Source organism: Lissotriton vulgaris, chromosome 12, assembly GCF_964263255.1.
Source record: "Lissotriton vulgaris chromosome 12, aLisVul1.2, whole genome shotgun sequence".
Lineage (NCBI taxonomy): Eukaryota > Metazoa > Chordata > Amphibia > Caudata > Salamandridae > Lissotriton > Lissotriton vulgaris.
The window spans coordinates 348191697-348213889 of record NC_141700.1 but is presented as its reverse complement, the minus strand read 5'-3'; the positions used below and the strand labels follow the sequence as shown (position 1 = coordinate 348213889).

At 46.2% G+C, this 22193-nt stretch overlaps 1 protein-coding gene across 1 annotated transcript in view; it reads right to left on the bottom strand.

The window, feature by feature from the left end:
- LOC147674046 (histamine H3 receptor-like) overlaps window positions 1–21489 on the bottom strand; it is a 97260-nt gene extending 75771 nt beyond the window's left edge. The window contains exons 1-2 of the mRNA XM_086946452.1: window positions 21210–21489; window positions 15374–15540 (exon numbers count right to left, since the gene is read on the bottom strand). Of these exons, the coding sequence (XP_086802578.1) occupies window positions 15374–15540; window positions 21210–21474 (432 nt within the window). The 5' untranslated portion in view covers window positions 21475–21489. The remainder of the gene's footprint in view (window positions 1–15373; window positions 15541–21209) is intronic.
- Window positions 21490–22193: the final 704 nt, after the last annotated feature.

Below are 22193 nucleotides of genomic sequence, written 5' to 3'. Positions count from 1 at the left end.
AAAAAACAATAAATCTAAGTATTTTCAGAGTGAGCATATTAGGGCCAAACAAGTGCCAGCATCAGACATGCTGATAAGATCTGTGGGTGAATGGATAAAGCTTCATCAAACTCCATGCCCTATTTCCTAATTACTGTTGATGGTGGAGGGGGGTAGCCAGACCTGCAGGCCGCCAATCATTAGACCAGACCTGTTCTGTCCTTCAAAAGGGCAAGACCTCTGTTTTTTCTGAATTGCATTTCAGGTAGCTCTGTATAAACCAGTTTATAACACTGATAAGACATGCTTTAAAGTGTTTCTGTGTGGAAGCAGAGTCTTTTTCAATTGACAAAACCAACTGTGTGTCATCCGCATAAGAGACAATACTAATCCCTACTGACTGGGTCAGAGTGGCCAAAGGGGCCATGCACACATTAAAGAGTGTGGGGCTAAGTAAGAAGCCCTAAGGCACCCATACTTAAGTGCCGTGCTTCCTGATGAGGTGGAAGCCGACACCGGTTGTTCTCTATCACAGAGGATGGACTGTAGCCATATTAATGTGGAGCCAAAAATGCCCACATCCGCCATCCGTTGAAGAAGTGTAATGTGAGTTTCCGTATTGAAGGCCACTGATAAGTCTAAAAGAATTAAGGTGGTGATCTGAGCCTGGTTCATGAAGATTTTAGTGGATTCTGGAACTTTCAACAGCACTGCTTTCATACTATGTTGGGGTCTGACGCCCGACTGGAACAGATGAAGGAGCTTGTGTTGCTCCAGATATTCTGATAATTGAATATTAATACGTTTCTCCAGTATCTTTTTGGCTGCCGGGAGAAGCGAAATAGGTCTAACATTCGAGAAGATGGTAGAATCTGCAGATGTTTTCTTCGAGAGAGGCACAACCTTACCTTGCTTCCAACCAGAGGGGACCTAGGCTGTGTCAACAGAAGTTTTAAATACTTTATTAAATTTCAAGTGCATTAGCTAGTACATGTGGAGGGCAACGGTCACTTGGGGATCCAAATTTACACCTAACAATGGTTTGCACAGAATCCTCTAGAGCAGAGTTCTTCAAACTGTGGGGCGCACCCCCCAGGGGGGCGCGACCCCATCTCAAGGGGGGCGCGCACTCCACCATAAAACCTTAACTGTGTTGGTCTTTAACTGTCCCGCATCGCAAGTCTACAAACCATTTGAAATTGAATTGTTTCTTGGGAGAACTCCGGTAACAGAGGGTTGGAGGGGGGAGGGAGGGGGAGACAGATGGGGCACGATGTGCTCGTTCTTTGTCATGTTAAGAGTTAACAGTTACTTGTAATCGTCCTGGGAGGGGGTTAATTGGTCGAGCTGAAATACTTCAGCTGCAGTGGAAGGCAGGAAGTCTCTGCTAAAACCTAAAGCAAATGAACTGACAGTCCTGTTCCTTTGCATTAGATTTTATAGCAGAGGATACTCCTTGCCTCCCGCTGCAGCTGAAAGTGACTGTTACTTTGTTTCAGTTTCAGCAGAGGAGACATCATGCCTCCCACTGCAGCTGAAGCATTTCAGCTCTATGAAGTTAACCCCATCTTGGGAGGGTTAGCTCTTAGCAGAAAGGAGACAACTTTTATTTTAAAATTACACAGGCAGGCACACAATGCCCCACAGGCTAAAAGGGCTTCAAGTTGCCAAAAGCAAAATGCCAGCCAGCCATGTGTAGTTTAAACAGCCTGCAAATTACTTGTCTTGACATTAAATATGCTTATAATTAAAGAAATATGTATTCCTTTGTAATGTGCCTTTTCCTTCCTTTTCCCCTTTTATTATTATAAGTCATGGATCATTCAGGCAGCCCTAGCACACAATTAAAAGTGCTCTCTATTTATGTCCTGTTCCAAGTATGCACAGACAAGTGCTGACAATACAGCTTTAGGTGACTGCTTATTTTTGTATCACCTGGGACATCGGAAAAATGACCTGGCACCCCTAATTATAAAACTGGAACAGGCATATTATTAAGCGGCAGCGATAATTATCGCTGGCTGCGCTTTGGGTAAGATTTGTTATCGCCGGCTATCGCTGGACAATATTGCCATGCTACCGCTGTATTAACAACGCATAGCGCAATGGCGATAATTATTCCAGTGATAGCGGTGTTTTCAATGGAACATCGCTGGTTTTCCAGCGATGTTCCATGGAAAACGGCGGGAACCTTGCTGATACAATCCTGTGGCCGTATCAGCATAATCCACCCCCAATGTAAAGTATAGGTAAGTCAGCATTTTAGCAGACGTTAGTTTTTCGCCGAAAACCGCGATTTGTGCCCAAAACTAACATCTGCTAAAATGCATGGGCCTCCTTGTAAATATCGCGATGTGCACATCAGCAATAATTTATAAGCAGTACTGCCCAGTGACTCCAACTTTGCATCTCATTAGAGATGCAAAGCAGGCGTCGGGAAAACGGGCGCTAACATGCGCTAATGCATGTTAGCATCCACATGTAAATAGGGCGATAGTATCTCCGCATTTTTGGCTTTTAAATCCAAAAAAGCGGAGATAAGGCCCTTGTTGATATGCCCCAAGGTTTGTTACAAGATAAGCAATTTTATTTCCTCCACCCTGATCCCTGGTAATGCCATAATAGCAATAATTTTAGCTTATATCTGAAACCCTATGCTGCAGTCAATAACATGCTGAGTTACTTCAAGTGTCAGGGAATGCACCATAAATTCAGACAGATTGCTCCTCATTCTCGCCATTCACTTTCACGCTCACCTTGCACTAACAGTGATCACAATGCACTCACACTGATCACCATGCACTCACAACATTCACCCGCTCACCCTGCGCTCACAGTGATCACTCTGCACTCACAATGCACTGGCGCTATTCACCCTGTACCTCACCCTGCAGTCACACGAGCACACTATTCAACCTGCACTCATGTGACACTTCACTCACCTGTCCCTCTCACTGCTCAATCTGGAATTTCACGCAAATAAGCTCATCAATAACCGTACAATAATTCGTCCCACTCTGCCCTTACACCCTCACCCAAATTCATATGGTCACTTCACTCACCCTGCAGTCACTCCTCTTACCCTACTCTCACACTGTCGCATGGGTCACAGTGCACTCATGTGGGTGCTCTTGCCACCTACATAGTGCAGAGGGTTAATGTGCCTGCTACAAAGAACGTGTACTATGCAGATCAAAGATCTGAGTGTGAGTAAACAATGGGAAGTGCAATAAAAAAAATGAAATGTTTGCCAGAAAGGTGCTATAGAGAGATGAGGTGCATTGTTGATGAGTGACAGCGAGGGAATTAATGGAGGCGGAAATGGAGGAGGGGCGCCAAAACAGACTGTTGCACTGTGTGTGACCAGTGCTAGGGCCAGCCATGGCTGTGTGTTATTAGCCCCCACCTGAAGTTCGGGTCTAGTTGCGCTCCTGTACACAAGTATGGCCTGTTGTGTCCCATCAGGGTTTTTGTCCTAAATGACAAAAGGACACATTTACATGTACTGCAATCCAGCCTTTAGGGGGCCCCTTGATAGAGGCAGCTCTGTTTTTGCCCTGATGGCCTGGAATAATTCCTCAAGAGATTCTTGTAAATACCGTTTTGTTTCATTTCTTTTTAATGAGATTGGTGTAAGTGAGTCTATTACTATGTGCAGGGAAATGTGTTTGTTTCATGTAATAACCATAAAAAAGTTTATTTTAGATCAGAACCTGCACTTTACTAAACACTCTTATTGTGTTGAACATTACTTGCCAGATATGGCCCATGATATGCGCGTAGGCGGATGATTGTATGGTGTACCAGATTCCTGAAATTTCTGTTAGGTGGTCGGGGGGCCCAACATCTAAAGAAATTCAGCTGGGGGGGGCTCAACCTACAAAAGTTTGAAGACCTCTGCTCTAGAGTAAACTTTTTTAATTCAGCGAGGAAACTGTTAACTCTTGGGGCAAATACTGGTGGCACATCCCTTGAAAGAATATGTAAATGATATATGATTTAGGTTGAAGAAATTTGCGAGGTTTGTTCTGGGCTAAATTATTGTTCAACACATTGAAATCTACTTGGACTAAATTGCGCCCCTCTTAACTAAATGTCAACAACTCCACGTAAGCACTTAGCCTCAGGTTACAGGCAATGGCTGTGTTAGGGGCGAATCAGACAACTGAGTGCCAGAGAATGTACATTATGCCCCGAATTAAAGGCCACAGCATTGTGGCACATGTGAGCCCTCTCACTCAGAACACGTGTGAGGTCTGGGCTTACATGCTAGTCATGAGCTGACAGAAGAGGAACACACTTATCAGCAGGAGCCTGTCATATCCTAAAAACATAGGGTGGAAGGAAGAGCTGTCCTCTTGCCAGGTGGATCCTGTGAAGTAGAAGATGCTGGAAGGCAAGAGCGTCATCCGTGGAGGAAGAGGACAATCGTCATTAAGGTTCAGTGTTAACATTCACAATGTCTGTGGAGGTGATTGCCTTTGGAGCATAAAAGCCAAGGCCTTTGAAGAACAGGGTTGTTCATTAGACAAAATGGCATTAAGCAGGAACAACTCAGGTTCCAGCTTTGTCATATGGAGTGTGGTGCACAGGTTTCAGAGTCAGTTAGGATCGAACTAACTTGGAATACAAACCATTAGGTGTGAACTTCACAAAAGACTGGAAACTACAACCTGCACTCAAGTAATACTACTTTGAAACCTACACTTGATGAAACTGTACTTTGCAACGTTACGTAACTGTCAAAAATAATCTAAAAAGGCATTACTTGGCAACTACAGAATCATACTGTATAAGCCAGCTTCTTCAGGACATTTCAATCTGGAGTTTGACATTGCCCCCTCAGGAAACTCCACTGGCTCCCCGTACAGAAGAGTTCTACTCAACCAAGGACCTCCCTACATTAACCACCACCAGAACTTCCACCAATCATCGAGAAGATTACGCTCTGCCTCCCTTTCACTTGCCCATACTCGCCGCATCTTCTAAAGCAGAAGTAGAGGATACTCCTTCTCCCACATCGCAGCAAAAACCTGGTACAGCCTCCCCAAGCACCTCCAGACCATGACCTCACTTTCGGAATTCCGAATGGCCCTCAAGACCTGGCTATTCGAATAAACCTCTGAGACCTGCAAGTGGCTGGATATCCTATCGGGTGATAAGCCGCGCTTTATAAATCCTGATTGATTGATTGAGACAGCTAATCTGCAGGCGGTTGATGACATTTTGAGGACAAGAGGTGCATGGAGTTGCTGATTGTCAGCAGCCAGGGCCTGATTGGGGCCGTAGCGGGCACAGGGCATTTCCCCGGTGGGCCGGTTTTGTCACTGGGAGGCGGCAATATCGCCCCCCTGTAACAAAAGCGGGAGTGATGCTTCTTACTAGCACCTCCGCCCCCGCTTCCTGTAACGGTCGACCAGCAATCTGCCAGGCTGGTTGCTGTTCCAGGTCTGGCCCTGTCAGCACCTCTGGATACTATGGACCATAGAGCACTCCTGCTCATCCTTTCATCTCACAGCTGCATGGATGGGAAAAATCCGGAGTTGTTATCATTGTGTCTTATATGAAGGTTGCAATGCCTTCAGGTGGGATTTTCAGATCTTCTCCCCTGCCAGTTCCTTCTGGAGTACCTCAGGATCTATCCTGTCAATTACCCTGTTCACCCTATAAAGGGAGCCCCTGGGAGATCTAGTAGCCAAGGGTGCAGTGCCCATCCTTCAGGACGCAGAAGGCGCCCATCTCCTCCTCCCAGTGTCATCACAGGACGGTCTGCGCCACCTACACCACGGTTAGTCAGTTCCTGAAAGCTGAATGGCTCAAGCAAGTCTAAAATTCAATCCGAGCAGGACTGGGTTTATTCGATTTTCTTCTGGCAAATGTAAATTTTAACTCGCTTTTGGTTTTTCAGTCTGGCAAAAATGTATTTTTACCCTTTTACTGGTCTATTCTGCCCGATCGTTATAGTTCTGTTTGGATTATTTATCACCTAGTAATGCAGACAGATGTTGCTATGGACACAGAGACTGCTCGTTTTAAAGGCTCTCTCCTAAGACAAATAAAACCTTTTCTCCTTGAAGCAGCATTCAGGGCTTCAGTACAATCTTTTTATGCTTTCTCACTCACGGTGGCACTGCTTTCGTATTTGTCCTTCCTAAATGTGTTCTCCTCGCACTGAAAGCTACTCAGCGCTGTGGCTTATCTAGGCCATTGGTAAATTTGAACATATGACACACTTAAATCTCTCCACTGGCGTCTATTAGAAGCGCATATTCATTGAACTGAGCCTGCCTTATTCAAGAGGCCTGACAGCTGCAGCAACCAACCTACCTAGCAGCAAAACACCAGCGCGCGGGAGGGCAGGGGGCTGCTGGGGGTAAGTTGCTTGGTCGCCTTCGTTTCATCCATGTTAAAGAAATCTCACACTTCTACACACCCACTTTAAGTTCTACTCCTAGGCTTGGGGCTTTTGTTCTTTTCTCTTAGAATCCCTTCAACACTTTTAGTCTTCAGAAAATGTGTGTTTTTTTTTGTTCCAAACACAGCACACTGCTGGACATTTATTTCCCTGTCTCCACTACATGGGAGAAGGAAACAACAAACAAAGGGGCGGGTTCAGAAACTGATCACGACTTCACATCCGGGTCGTGGCACGCTCCCTCCACATTCCAATAAGAGTACACTTCAGAGGAGCAACAGCACTATTATTTCAACGAACTTAAAAATGGGCTAATATTTGGCGACACTGGAACAAATACAGATACAACATCTGTGAAGGCCCAGATCCCAATGCCCTGGGGCAGCGGTAAAGCCAAAAACATTTTCATTGGGCCATGAAATGGGTGATAGGGAGGGATGATGGGTGGCTCGAAAGGGGTGGTCTGAAGTGTCTATGATATGGGATATAATGTATTCTACAGGGCTCGGTTATGCTTTATCTGTATTTTTATTGTTAATAATTTTTTTTTCAAAAAAACAGGTTCCCACTGGTGTTTGTGGAAGTGCAAGCGGAGCAATAGTTTCATTGTGGGATAATACCCGGCGTAGGGCGTAGAGCTGTGATTTTGCCACGCTGAAATGTTCTGGTGCATTAGGAAAGAGTTGAAGACTTTCTTCCTTTAGTCAGACATTCCAATATTTTAGAGCACAAAAGCGGGAGATATGGGAAGAAATAAAATTGAGAGAATGCGTTTCACCTATTGACTTGTAAAGAAGCAGATGCAACTTCAGGTGGGAGACAGCTAAAATGAAGCCATTTTGACTCCAGAAACCATGGGGCAGATTTACAAGCCCCTTGCGCCTCATTTACGCCGCTGTTGCGTCACTTTTGTGACACAGCGGCGGCGCAAATCCTGCTCCATGGTGTAGGGGTACTTACAACGTGACGCATCTGGGAGATGCGTCACGTTGTAATGCCCTGCGCCACATGTATGCGTTTCTGTGCATGGTGGTGGGGGGGTGGAGGGGCGTTCCGGCGCAGGAACGCCTCCTAAAAGTAGCTGAGTGAAATCTACAAGATTTCACTCAGTCACTTTTAGGCCCATGCTGCTTCAAAAAATAGGTCCAGGCACCAAAAAAAGTTTCTTCCATTAGCAAACCAGAGAGCTAAAAAATTTGCAAATCAGACCACTTTTGAACTTGTAAAGACACTCTGTATGGGCATTGTGTAATGTATGGGAGACTTCATGCATTGTGTTTGCTGCAGGAAATGTTTGAGGTAATATCAGGAACAAGCAAATAAAAAGATTCCCTTTGGACTAAACAGTTTCAAATTACTCCACTCAAAAACAATACAGTCACTCACTGTTATGTTTCATACATGGAACACCTTCATAAGGAATACAGAGAAACAATAATTTAAAAAAATAGACATTTAATAAAACTTCAAGATAAAAGTTCACAATGTCAAAACATTAGATTAAGTACATAATAAAAACATGTCAGAAATCACAGAATTCCCTCTAATCACGAACGACAGACAAATTCTACAATACATACATCCTACATGGAATGATACATAGTTATGGCAAAACTCAAACACTACATGAAAGGATCATAGATAAGGCAAATCAACTGTGCCTTTGCAGAGTCAATTCGAGACAGTTGTAAACAAGGCAAGGGGCAATAAAATCTGGCCTCTGTATTTCTTGTCCCAATTCGAATTTGAAAACAATTTACGCGTCACCGCGTTTCGGTGGGACCGACTTGATAATGCCACTTTCTTCAGGACTTGGGTGAGTAACATTCCTTCCATTTCTTAAATTCAATACGTATATCTTAATTTGACTCCTATTGTCTCATAAATTGGGGAGATCCGGTTAGTCAAGGCCAGATACACGGTAAGAATACACACTCCTTACAATTGTATATGAGCGCATTCTTTATCTTCTAAATTATCCGGAGGCATATCGTAAAATTTAAAACTACCAGGTAATTCGCCATTTCTTCGATATACATAATTTTCGTCGTACTGTGAGGCAGTGACATACAGCTAGATTCATGAAGCCAAATTGCGATCCCAATATCTGCAAAAAAGCAATTGCATTCGCAATTTGATGAAAAGGAATTCATGACAGTGCAATCCCAAAAATTGCGATTTTGCCATTGAAAAATTGCGATATCGCAAATAAATTCGCAGAATCCTGGAAGAAGCCCATTAGTGATTCTGAATTTGCGAGAAACCATTGAATCTGCAAATTAATCTGCGAAATCGCAAAAAAAATCGCTATTCATGAAAAATCACAAAATGCGAAAATCCTGAAAATCACTATTTGTGACGCTCAATTTAAGGAGAACCCAAACCAGGTGGTAACCAGTAAGGAAAAAAAAATTGAAAAAACGTTTACTAAGTACCAACAGGTGTAGGCCTGACCAAACACACTTAAGGACATGCAGCTGGAGCATTAGGACTCTCACAATGCCAGGACTCTACATGGTGGTCAGGCGGCGAAGGCTTCAGCGAGCAGCATGGAACAGACGTAGGATCCAGGAACGGATATTCCGCCTGCGGGTCACCCTTCTGGGCCAAACCAAGGAGCAAATATACGCTAAGTACCGCCTGAATGGGCCAATGATCATCAAGCTAATCCAGGACCTAGACCCCCTGATGCAGCACCCAACAAAGAGGACCAATGCCGTGCCGGCACATGTCCAAGTATTGTGCAGCCTGCACCTTCTGGCCTCCGGAAGCTTCCAGGGGATAGTCGCTGTTGCAGCCCACCATGTCCCACTGCCTAAGGAGTTTCCTGGAGGCCATGCTGACCCGGCTACACCACTACATCGCATTCCCCACCAGCCAACAGGACTTGAATGACACCAAGCTACAATTCTACAACGTAGCACAATTTCCACATATAATAGGATGCATTGACTGTACCCACATCCACATCTGCCCACCAGCACAAACGGAATACATGTATCGCAACTGCAAGTCCTACTACTCTCTCAATATCCAGATGGTGTGCAATGCAAAGACAATCATCACGGACATAGTGGCACAGTACCCTGGGAGCACACATGACTCCTTCATATTCCGGCACAGCGGCATTCACACACGACTGGCCAGGGGAGACTTTGGTGAAGGACACCTACTAGGTAAGTACACATGCCCCACAATGTTACACTGTAATAATGTAGCTGCGCAGCACAGGCACTCACCCTCTGCTCCTCTCATTCAGGTGACAGTGGCTACGCTCTCCGTGAGTACCTCCTCACCCCATACCTCAACCCTGCAACACCACAGCAACGGCGTTACAATGCAGCACACATACGCACAAGAAATTGCATTGAGAGGACATTTGGCCTTTTGAAGAGCAGATTCCGCATACTACACAAAACTGGTGGGGCCATCAAATACGAGCAAGAGGTCTGCAGCCACATCGTGGCCGTGTGTGCAATCCTCCACAACATTGCTACCAAGCTCAGGATACTTGTAGACATCTCTGGCAGTGAGTTGGAAGGGGACAACTGACCACCTGCACATGTGCGTCACGCACGCGGGGAGAATCCTGCAGAAGGACACAGGCGCCGTAACCAAATCTGCATGAACTATTTCTAGTGCACCCACTCCCCACACCCACTACTTCACTCATGCATGACAACATTAATAATGACATGAGTCAGATTAAGTTAGACTGAATATTTGTTATTGTTACAGCACAATAAAGTGGGGATTCCCCAAACTGGTACATGAATGACATATTGCGTCATATGTCTGTTCTTCAGGAGGGCATGCTTGTAGAAGCAGCAAGGCCCCTCATGTAAATGTTCAAATGTTCAATGCCGCTTCCGGGCAGATGCTCCCAACCTCCTTTCAACTTCCTCCTCCTGATTCGGCCATGAGCCAGCAGAGGGCCTGCTGCTGCGGCGGGGTGCTACCACCGGTGGCACGGACTGGCTACTATGGCTGGAAGTAGCCTCACTAGTGTCATCACCCCCCCACCTGGCCATGGCCGGTACGTGCATGGCCTGTACAGCTGTTGACACCTGCTCCAGAGCTCTCGCAACGTCCTGACAGCACTGGACCATTTGGATCTGCATGGTCAAGGAGCGTCGCGAGAGCTGGGAGGTCACGTTGCCTATAATGTAGTTGGACCACGTGTATGCTGACAGGCGGGTCAGCAGCTGCCGGTGTCTGCGGCGGTTGAGGTCGCGCTGGCTGTTCATGGCCTGTGTGTTGGCCTCCATAGCAGCTGTCATCCTCTCCATGCGGTCTGACATTTGTGCTACATTTTGGGCGGTCTTGTTAAGTTGGAGGTGGATAGCCGCAAGATGACGGGCCTGTGTTTGATGCACATGTAGCATATGGCGCTCAATGGAGAGCCCACCTGGCCGCACGTTTGGTCCCCTGCCAGCGCGGGAATTGTTATTGCGCTGCTCCCTCACCAGTCCACTTGACTGGCTCCTCAGAGCCGCAGGGCGGTGGGTTGGTCGGCGAACTGCTGCTGGTGTTGCAGGCCCCACTGGTGGTTGAGTGCCGCGCTGTGGTACAGCAGCGCCTGTTGGCGCAGGGGTGGCACTGTCCACAGGAGCAGGTGGTGGAATGACCGCTGGTGCGGCTGCTTGCCCTGATGGTCCGGGCTGTGGGGATAGATGTGTGTCTTCCTCTGTGTCCTCTGTGATATCCTCAATTAGCAGGGCATCGCTGTCTGTGCTGGGGACTTCAGCGCCACCTGTGATGTAAAGTGGACGTTGATTAGTGACATGTTTCTTCCACATTTAGGCTTCCTACATGCATGCAGACTACCATTCCCTGACTCGCTGCAGGATTGACTCTCACTAAACATGTCTGGCTTTATGGGGCTAGATGGTAATTGTGGTCAGACTACATGTCCCACAATGCAATTGCGCTTTAGGTGTGTGCTTTGGCTGCATGACTGGGGTTTTAAATGGAATGCTCTGGAGTCATGGACATTGTTAGGGGACAGGGGGTCGCAGTCGCATGGCACTTACCTTGTGTGTCATGGGTGGGTTGGGAGGAGTCCAGCTGGATCACACCCACACATGCCTGTGGATTTATGGTGACCTCCATTCGGTCCTCGAGTGGTGTGTTTGGTGGGACAGTGGGCTCCCCTCCATCTGTTGCAACACGCTCCCCCAGCCTCTCAGCAATCTTCTACTTTGCCCGCCCTCTCAGGTCGTACCACCTTTTTTTGAGCTCGTCCACGGAGCGCTGGGTCACCGCCACAGAGTTAACCTTTGCGCGGATGCGCAACCATATTCGCCTTTTATCGGCCTCAGGCACCCTTCTGGAGTCTTTACCGAAGAGCCGATTGTGGTCTTTGCAGACTCCTTCGATCAAAAATTCGAGCTCTTGCTCAGAAAATTTAATTTTTCTTTTTCTTCCACTGGAAGTTCCACCTGCAGCTTCATGTGACATGCTGGCCACTGGGGTGTCTCCTGGTTTTCTCCTGTTGGCACTCTGGAGGGGAGCTCTGGCACTGCTGCATCCACTTCAGGCTCTCACTGCTGAATGAGGGTGGAACCTGCCTACTTCCTGGTTGTGATGTCATCACTGTGCTCAGGATGTGACTTCCCGTTTTTGCGATCTCACAATTAGCGAGATCGCAATTTGCGATTTCGGTAACTGCGAGATCGCAATTTCAACACGGGTATCGGCCGATTCTGCAAATATTTACCGATTTTTGGGTTCTCGCAATCAGCGATTGTGGCCGATTGCGAATCGCTTTTTTTTATCGCAAATATTCATGAATGCCATTCTGCGATTTCTTAATTGCGATTCGCTTTTTATCGCAATTTAGAAATCGCAGAATTTGACATTGATGAATCTGGCTGTTAGTCTTGACAAATTTGTATCCTCCGCTGTCTTTTACATATTTCTTTCTTAAATGAATTGAGTATCAAGTGATATTATACCTATTTTCTTGCTTTGGGAGCATTGTCTACCCTCCCTGATACAAAAATATATGCCTTCATTGCAGCTGCGATCATGCAATCAGCAATACCGAAAGGAGGCCAGTTTTCTCGTAACAAACAATAGTGTATATACATCCTTGTGAACTTGGTACTGTCATTTCGGTCTTAAATATTTGTTTCCACTCTAAATGCTTTTCATCAATAAATGTCAATATATAGGTGTTACTCCCCCTACATTGAGGGTTCATATGTATATTCATATTATTTCCAATGAAGTTAAGAAGACGTCAAGAGATATTAGCATATAATTTTTAATATTATGTTTTTCAACTTAAATCTAGGCAACTGGCGTTCTGGAAAACTACTAATCAAAATACGACCATAAAGTTCCTCTTTCCAGAATTCTCTCTAAAAAGGTATCCCCCATATTCAGATAATAGTGGTCCATCCATCTCCTTGCTGTTTTAAATATTAACGAGGTTTTATAATCTTGTTTTTTCATCAGACATTGTAACATCGCAATAGAAGTTGCTGGACTAAAAGTAGAAATCTGTAAAAATATGAAGTTTTGCGGATGAAGATATATATTAGAAACTGAGATATTATTCATTGTAAGTTCCCAATTATACCTCACACGAAATTTACACTATAGTTTTAACATGCATGTGCTCAGAGTATTGTACTTATCCCCCCCTTTTTAGCTATCTGTCTTAAAAGAAGGATTACTGGCTCCGTATCCTGTTGAGCTGATAATACTGTAAGTATGGATGTACTTGCTGTAGGTTGACACTATAAGACCTGGTCTCCTGATAATTTTGTGACCTCTATAATAAAATATCATTCACTGTGTGAAGCGAATCTTACCTTTTGCACTTTTCCCTTTATGGAGGCCCATATTGAAAATGAGCAATGAAATAAATATTATTGTGAACATGTTCTGTTTTTTATTATAATTCTATAACGGCTTGTCATATAAAGAGAGGTTGGAATGGTTTGTTATAAATGTTGATAAATTGAAAAATGAATGATGTAATAACAATGTATTTGTATTTTAGTGTTCGAATGATTATATGATATCCTTTTTTTATATATATTATGTTTTATCTGTAGGTAGTACGTGGCTACTCCTGAAGAAGGCGCTGGTCGCCGAAATGCGCGTCGTGAATTGTGCCGCTTTTTAATTCATTTCTTAATTTAACTGTTTTTGTATAATTCTGTGACTGATATTTCTTTGTTGAAGTAAATTGATATGTTGTTGCAGAAGAATATACTTCTGTGTAAAATGTATTTTATGTCTTTTTAAATGAGAATATTAATAAACTATAGAACGTGAAATACACCTGTTTCTTCCTATCTGTGGATTTTCTATATGACAATCCAACTGCAATTGCCTAAGTTGTTGCCTTTCATATACTCTGTATTTCTTGTCCCAATTCGAATTTGAAAACAATTTACGCGTCGCCGCGTTTCAGTGGGACCGACTTGATAATGCCACCTTCTTCAGGACTTGGGTGAGTAATATTCCTTCCTTTAATTTCTTAAATTCAATACGTATATCTTAATTTGACTCCTATTGTCTCATAAATTGGGAATATCAGGTTAGTCAAGGCCAGATACACAGTAAGAATACACACTCCTTAACAATTGTATATGAAGGTTTTCAATTGCCTTTGTGTTAAATAACGCATCTGGTTTTAGATTAAATAGAGAGACTTTCTTATTCTGCAATCCTTTGGGTGTGAATCAAAAGTCTTAAATATATGTGGTGTTGTCACAGCTATCAGTAGCACTGTAGTCGTTCAAATGTAGGCTATTATTTGCGCTTTTCTTCTTTTAAAAAAAACTTGGGCTCGATAAGCTCCCATAATGTTGTAAAACACCTCCGTGCACTGCGTATCTTCGCCGGCAAAGATACACCCAAAGGATTGCAGAATAAGAAAGTCTCTCTATTTATTCTAAGACCAGATGCGTTATTTAACACAAAGGCAATTGAAACCCTTCATATACAATTGTTAAGGAGTGTGTATTCTTAACGTGTATTCGGCCTTGACTAACCGGATCTCCCCAATATATGAGACGTTAGGAGTCAAATTAAGATATACGCATTGAATTTAAGAAAGTAAAGGAAGGAATATTACTTACCCAAGTTCTGAAGAAGGTGGCATTATCAAGTCGGTCCCACCGAAACGCGTTGACGCATACATCGTTGTCAAATTTGAATTGGGACAAGAAATACAGAGGCCAGATTTTATTGCCCCTTGGCTTGTTTACAACTGTCTCGAATTGACCCTGCAAAGGCACAGTTGATTTGCCTTATCTATGATCCTTCCATGTAGTGTTTGAGTTTTGCCATAACTATGTACTATGTATCGTTCCATGTAGGATGAATGTATTGTAGGATTTGTCTGTCCTTCGTGATTAGAGGGAATTCTGTGATTCCTGACATGTTTTTATTATGTACTTAAACTAATGTTTTGACATTGTGAATTTTTATCTTGAATTTTTATTAAATGTATATTTTTTTAAATTATTGTTTTTCTGTATTCCTTATGAAGGTGTTCCATGTATGAAATATAACAGTGACTGACAATTGATTTTGAGTGGAGTAATTCGAAACTGTTTAGTCCAAAGGGAATCTTTTTATTTGCTTGTCAATTTAGGTGCTCTGTCTCTTTGGACTGTTTGAGCTGCTCTCCTTGTTTTCAAGGTAATATCAGGCAAACAAACAGCTGTAACCGGCATAGCAGACCTAATAACTTGTCCACCAACTGCCAAAAAACCTGCCCATACACTAATCTGTCAGACCAGCCCATTGGGCACAGCCTGATTGCCCTACAGGCCAGTCCGACCCCGGTCTGTTGACTTGTATGTTAAGTGCTGACGTCATTAGTTCATGGCATGCTTCAGAGTTTTACAACTGCCCTTAAAATAGATTTAACAAAGTGTAATTTGTCATGTGTTTTGATAAGCAGATAGGCAGACAGATAGAAAGATAGACACATACAGGCTGATTAGATCTTACCGCTTTGGTCACAGAGATGAACCGGTCAAAACTGATGAGGACGATGTTGAAGACCGAGGCTGTACAGAGCAGGTAGTCCATCACCAGCCATACTTTACACAAGCCCTTCCCGAACCTCCAGTGCCCTGTCAGCACATAAGGGATGTAGAGAGGGATGCAGAAGCCACCTGAGGGAGCAAAGGAAAAAGCTCAGTGTAGCCAGAACAGTGTTACGAGAGGAGATTAGTGCCCACTAGAGAGAAGGTTGCACACATCTTCTAACACCCATTCAGTGCATCCATGCAGCAGGCAAAGGAGGTGGAAATGTACTTTTCAATTTCAATAGAACAAGACCTCTACCCTACAGGAGGCTATGTGCCTAATTATGAGGACTGCCAAACTCGGGGTGGTAGTTGGGGACCACCACACAAGTGACCCGACTGCCATAGGACGCTGCAACATCCAGAGATCTGCGATCCCTGGGGTGGTGGTCTCAGGGCCGCAATATGCTGGTGGTGCCGCTGCAACACTGCCAAGCATATTACGAGTCTCCTCACTGCCACAGATTTCATGGCGGTGAGCATGCCATGAAACCTGCGCAGTGAGGACACTAAGGGGGCCATACAGGGCCCCCTGTTCCCTCATGGCCTGAGGATGCATGCAGGGGGACCCATGGTGGACCCCCCTGCCTGCAAGCACCTCCTTTCCTTAATGGCATGGACTGCACAGTCTATGTGGTGCAGAAACAGGCTTTGGCGTTCCCACTGCAGGGCCCTGCTAAGAGGCACCGCCATGGGAACGCCAAAGGACCACCCGCCAGACCTAAATATAACTCATAATCTGGTGGGCTGCCGGTGGTGCGGTTTGGAAGTGTGGGACAGGGGGTGGCGTGGCAGCCTGCTCCCGCACCACCAAACTCATAATCAGGTCCTTGTGATGGTATTATTGTTCCCTCTCTGCAGTAAGCTGATGATTCCTTCTGGAGTGGTAAAGCTAGTGAGCCTGAGGATGAAGCAGCTTGTATCACTGAAGTGACAGGAGGTGTGTCCATGGCAACATCTAGTTTGGGGACTTGTGTGACTGGCAGTGCCTGTAGGAGACCAATGAGATGAAAGCCTGCAGGGAAGAGACTTGCTATGTTTGAAGAAAAGTTGTTCTGGCAGTTTCTCACCGGCAAGAGTGATGAGTTATCTGTGCAGGAGAATGTGCGAAACCAGGAAGGAGCATCCGCTGTTGCCATACTCTCGCCCTTCGCACCGTCAGAAACCTGTAGGATGATTGCACTTCATGAGGTCTGTCGAGTGGCCAGGGTTCCTCAGTCTAGAAGCTGGAGAAGATCTAGGATGAGTTTGCACTACCTTGACTTGACCACTGGTGGGCAGCATCTCCATGACCTTCGTGGTGCATGCCCAACTCTATAGACTCAGATATGATTAAAAATGTCCTGGAGCTGTGGAAAGCTTGGACTCATTGGGCATCTGACAATGTAGTATGTGCTAGATCCATGGTTGGTCACCACTGTATGTCTAACAACCGAGTTAGTGAGAGAGACTTAACTGGAGCTCCTCAACTCAATTATAGAATTTGGGGGTAGACTTGGATCCGGTTCACAAATAGCTCCCATGGACAGCTAGCTCCTCCTCGTGGAGTAGGTGGCTGCCTGGATACCAGTGGGCCTGTGATGTTTTAGCTGGAGTACCCCTATACTGGATTACAGAAGATTGCTTCCTTTACTTAGCTTACCAGCCTGAGGACGGAGTAAGTGATAGAGTGCCTATAAGCTGCGGAGGGGATGGAGGAATCCCCATTCCCAGCACGTTACTGCACACGTCCACAGTGGGATAGCAAGGGGAGCATGTGGTCCGCCCAGGGGCAGCACGAGTTTCGGGGGCTGTGGATTCTTCTCGATCTTACCCGCGGCCGCAGGCATCACCAGCAACACCCCCCCCCCCCCACACTCTTACATGCAGTCACTGCGGGCGACACATGCAGGGACCACCACGGGCGGCCAAAGGTCTAACTACGCCACTGCACCTCCATGGAGGCGGGCTCGTGAACCTAGGGCCGGGCTGAGAGTGGCGTCAGAACTTTCTCACAGGGGATGATCCAACCTGTGGATCTGTGAGGGTCCTGTTGAGCTTTTAGACAAATCCCTTCTTTTCTCAGCGCCACCAAAAGTATAACCTCCCTTGCTACCACCTCTCCCGCATTGGGTGCTGGCCGTGAGCAACATACAGTGGGAGAAACCCTCTCAGGGGCCCCTCACATTCTCCTGGAACAGAGGATTGCATGTAGCCAACCGTCAGAAAATAGGAGAACAGTCTCAGTTCAAGGCTGCCCAGGCAACCCGGCTTCTAGAAGCACGTTCAACAGTCAGCTCTGAGTCATGACACCCCCTATTCAGTGCTTAGTCCCCTTCAGGCCCAGGGGAGAGAGATCAAATACTAACCAAAACACAACCCCCTCCCCCAGCCCTAAATGACACCATCATTTGAAATGTAAAACACATTCAATATGTTTATTATATTCATTCATTATTTGAAAATGCTTCATCATATTAGAGCCAGCATCTGTACCTTGTAAACTCTTTATTTGTGAATTGTCCGTTGTCTTATACATCGTGCGAATACGAAAACTGAAAAGACTGTGGCGTTCATCTCTTTTCCATCCTAACATACATTTTTTAGGAAATGGTGTACTGGAAGTTTAAGGCAGGTCTGAATGTAGATAAGTAAATTGAGTATGGTTTATGAAGTCCCATTATGAGGGCTAAAATCTATTTAGGCAGAAGACAAGTATGTCCAAAGTTTTTCAGCCAGGTCCACGAGAAATTCCCTAGAATGGATTCATGCTCCTCGATCTGATCTTGCCTACCAACTCCCCATACCAGACTGAGGAGCTTGGTTTACAGACACAGATCTTGTCACTCCAGGCATCCACACCCTGCCCTCCCTGGCCCACTAGCTGTGGCACTTCCTGGTGGACAAATGAGTTCACTGCAGTCAAGCAACTTGGCATCCTGCACAACTGACAGGAGAAAAACACTTTTGTCTACCTCTCAGACCCCATTGAACAATTAGCGTTGTTGAGGGAGGGGCGTAAGGATTACCTCAGTGCTTCTCTTGTGAGCCATGGCCCGCCCCACTCTGAGCAATAGTTATACATACCTGCCACAGGGCCGGCCTTAGGCATGTGCAAGCTGTGCACCTGCACAGGGCCACGAAACCCCAGGGGCCACCACACCAATATATATCCTTAATATATGTATCCTCTGAGGATGGATACATATTTGTGTGGCGGCCCCTGGCAGGGATTTGGCGGCCTCCGGCTCAGTTCCACTTCTAAACACCCTGACACCCCCCTCTTTACTGGCCTTCGCGCTCTGCCCCACCCGGACCCCTCTTCCGGGACCCCCTACCTACGCTCCCTGCCCAGGGCCACCATGACCCTAGAGCCGCCCCTGCCTGCCAACTAAAATACAAAAAGATGGCAGTGGTGTCAGAGGAAACAGCCAGCACCTCTGTTAAGTTCGCACCCGTAAACCTCACTGTGTCGTCTGGCGTGCTCGATGCAAACACTGTGCCGCCTACAGTGTTACTCAGTACATGGAGAAAACTTCCTCCATCCACATCAATTATGAAAATTCAAACAAACGGAGCGCAGCACAACAAATAGTTACAACTGACTATCATTAGTCAGTAACAAATGTAATTCCAGAAATGAGCAATGGATGGAAAAACAATATAGCACAGTCTTGATCATAGGTAGATCGGTTTTCCAAATGTTGACACGTAGATGAAGCATACAAACAGCCGACACGTGTTTCGTCGTTATACGACTTTCTCAAGGCTCAAGGTAATGTCCGAATGCAGAAATAAATCAGTAAGAACACCCTTATCTTGTCAATGTATAGGGGTTCAAGGATGTATTTTCCATACCTGTAAGAATCCGCGAAAGAACAGAGTTAGCTTGCAAGTATGTCAGGTAATCACTCCCAGTAGCAGGTGAGCTAGAAAACTCATTATGGTAGACGAGCAGAGACTAGTGTGCCAAGCCTCTAGGAAGACCGAGGTCTTCTGTAGTGGTCCATATGTGCGTGGCTCCCTGCTAACAATGAAACATGTGTTGGCTGTTTGTATGCTTCATCTACGTGTCAACATTTGGAAAACTGATCTACCTATGATCAAGTCTGTGCTATATTGAGTGGAGTGGTATGGCTCACTGGTTAGAGGTGGCAGACCCGGAAGCAGAGGACGGCCTGGGACCAGGGTTCAATTCCCAACGCGGCAGGGTCGTGAACCAGGGTCAGCGGACTTGATCATTCTCGCCACTGTGCCTACTCTAACAAGGGATCACACTCGGCAACTCTGGGCATTAGCTTGCCTCATCTCCACAACGGCCACCACAAAAGCTGGGGATGCCTGGTTTCACCTTGGAGATACCCAGGAGGGAGCATCTCACAGGGAAAGCCAGGACGGGTTCCCCAGCGGTCTATAGCGCCAGGACGCCTCCGGGTAGCAGTGCGCTTTACAAGACACACACTATTTACAATATTGTTTTTTCATACCTGCCAACTAAAATAGAAACTTCACAGTGTGAGGAGGGGGCGGGCCTTGTCTCTGCTGGAGCACCTGAGAGGCCCTTTTTACCCTCACCCCACCCCCAATCACCCTCCTCTAAAACCATAGAAAAAGCTTGCTGAGGCTGGTGCTGACCTAATGGATTTCAACAGTCCAAACCCTCGGAAAAAGAAATCCCTGTTTGCAGTGGTTTTCAGCTTGTTTTCCCTGCCACCGTGTGATATCTGCTCCTCACTGGGTGACTGTGCCCGAAGGAGCAGATATGTGTGTCACACAGTGACACTGTGGCAGTTGGCAGGTATGGTAATAAAGAGCATATTACACTCTGCACATCTGCTATTTATCACAAACTCATGCAGGCTCGTGTGTGCCCCCCTACCTGGCTGGCATCTTGTCAAACACGCAATGTAATTACAGCCAAAACCATGCCTCATAAAATCTCTGTTTTTATATGGCTTGGCGTACCTAATGAATTGGACTAATTGTTGTGATTCAAGGCGTTCTGAACAGCAGCTGAGCTGTTAATCATCAGCATGTTAGATGTGATCACTCCTGATGTTTATTTTCAAGCCATTACCTTTATGGTTTAGCCCCCCCCCCCCTTAGTGCGTTTTTCCTTTAATTATACCTGTTTAATATTCAATTTCCGCCAGCTTTTATTTTCTGCAGCTTGTCTTTGCGGTGTTTATATCCTGGGCAATGCTATGTATTTGGTAACAGCTGTAGCTGCACTATACCCTCTTACATCTGTTGGGTGGTGTTGACCTATGCGGGCTGAGTAAAATAAGGAAATAAATATATAATGCATTTATAAAGAAGCAACTAATAAATAACAAAAGGGTGGGGGCCCAAAGGTTTTCTTAGGAGTCGCTGGTACCGAACTTCGAGATAACTAATTATAGCTTCATGTGTGCAACTCCACCTTCATACTCCTTCTTTCACCACACTCTATGCTTCCCGCCTCTTCACCTCACTCTTGCAAGTTCTCGGTATTCCTACTTCTTTTTCTTTGCCACTGTGTCCTTTTCTTTCTCTTAAACCTCTGTGTGCTCTTTTTTCCTCTCTTGTTTTTTTAACCCAAGTCTGATAATAAAAAATAAGTCAGGTCCCCAAAGAATTAGGTGGATGGCAAGCGCCGGACCAAATTAAGCATTGACTTATTCCCTCCTTGGTTTTCCTTTTCGAAGCAGTTGTGTACTACTTATCCCCAAAGTGCTGCCCTGCAGTTGGCACTTTACACTGTTATTTACTCTTTGCGCCGCTTAGCACAGCCTTACCCACTAAGAAGTCTGCGATGGCCAGGTTGAGGAAGAAGAAGTTGCCCTGGGTCCGCAGGCTGCGATCCACCACGAAGGCGAGGATGACGAGCGCGTTGCCCAGGACCGTGGCCAGCACCAGCAGCGCCATGAGCACGGCCAGCAGCACTGCCACAGCCGGGGAGAACTGTCCGTGGTGCTGAAGTCCCCGCTCCGCCGCCCCCGCCAGGCAGCCGTTCACACAAGAGCCGTTCACCGGTCCGAGAAACACATCCGCCACAGGCATGGCTGCGGGTCACCGGGGGAGGAGGCTCTGTCCGGGAGCACCCGCGGGCAACAGGCGAGAGTCTCCGGGAGCGGGAGGGAGACTTCTCTGGAGCCGGATAGACTCCAGGAGCATGCGGGAGACCAGCGGGGCATACGGGACTACTTCTGAGCTTGGGGAGACCTTCAGAGAAGGCGGGACACACCCAGACCAGGCGGAAGAACTCCAGAGCAGGCGGGAGACTCGAGAAGCAGGCTGGAGATCTCCTGAGCAGGCAGGATTCTCCAGGAGCAGCCGGAAGACCTTCAGAGCAGCCGGGAGACCTTCATAGTAGACGAGAGATTTCAAACGCAGCTAGGAGACTTCAGGGTGGGCGGGAGACCTCCCGAGGGGGCGAGGGACGGTCAGAGAAGGCGGGAGACCTCAACAGCAATCAGGATTTTCAGGAACTGTTGGGAGACATCCAGATCAGCGTGAAGACCTCTGAATAAAGACGAAGACCTCGGGAACAGGCAAAAGACTCCAAGCGCAGCTAGGAGTCTTCGAGTGTGGACAGGAGACCTCCAGAGTAGCCGAGAGACCATCGGAGCAGCAGGGGGTCCTCTGGAGCAGGCAGAATTCTCCGGGAACAGCGGGGAGACTTCCGGAGGCACTGCTGACAGACAGACCTCTGTACAAAGCAGACCTACGGGTCAGACAGGAAACTCCAGGACCAACTAGGAATCTTCTTCAATGGACTG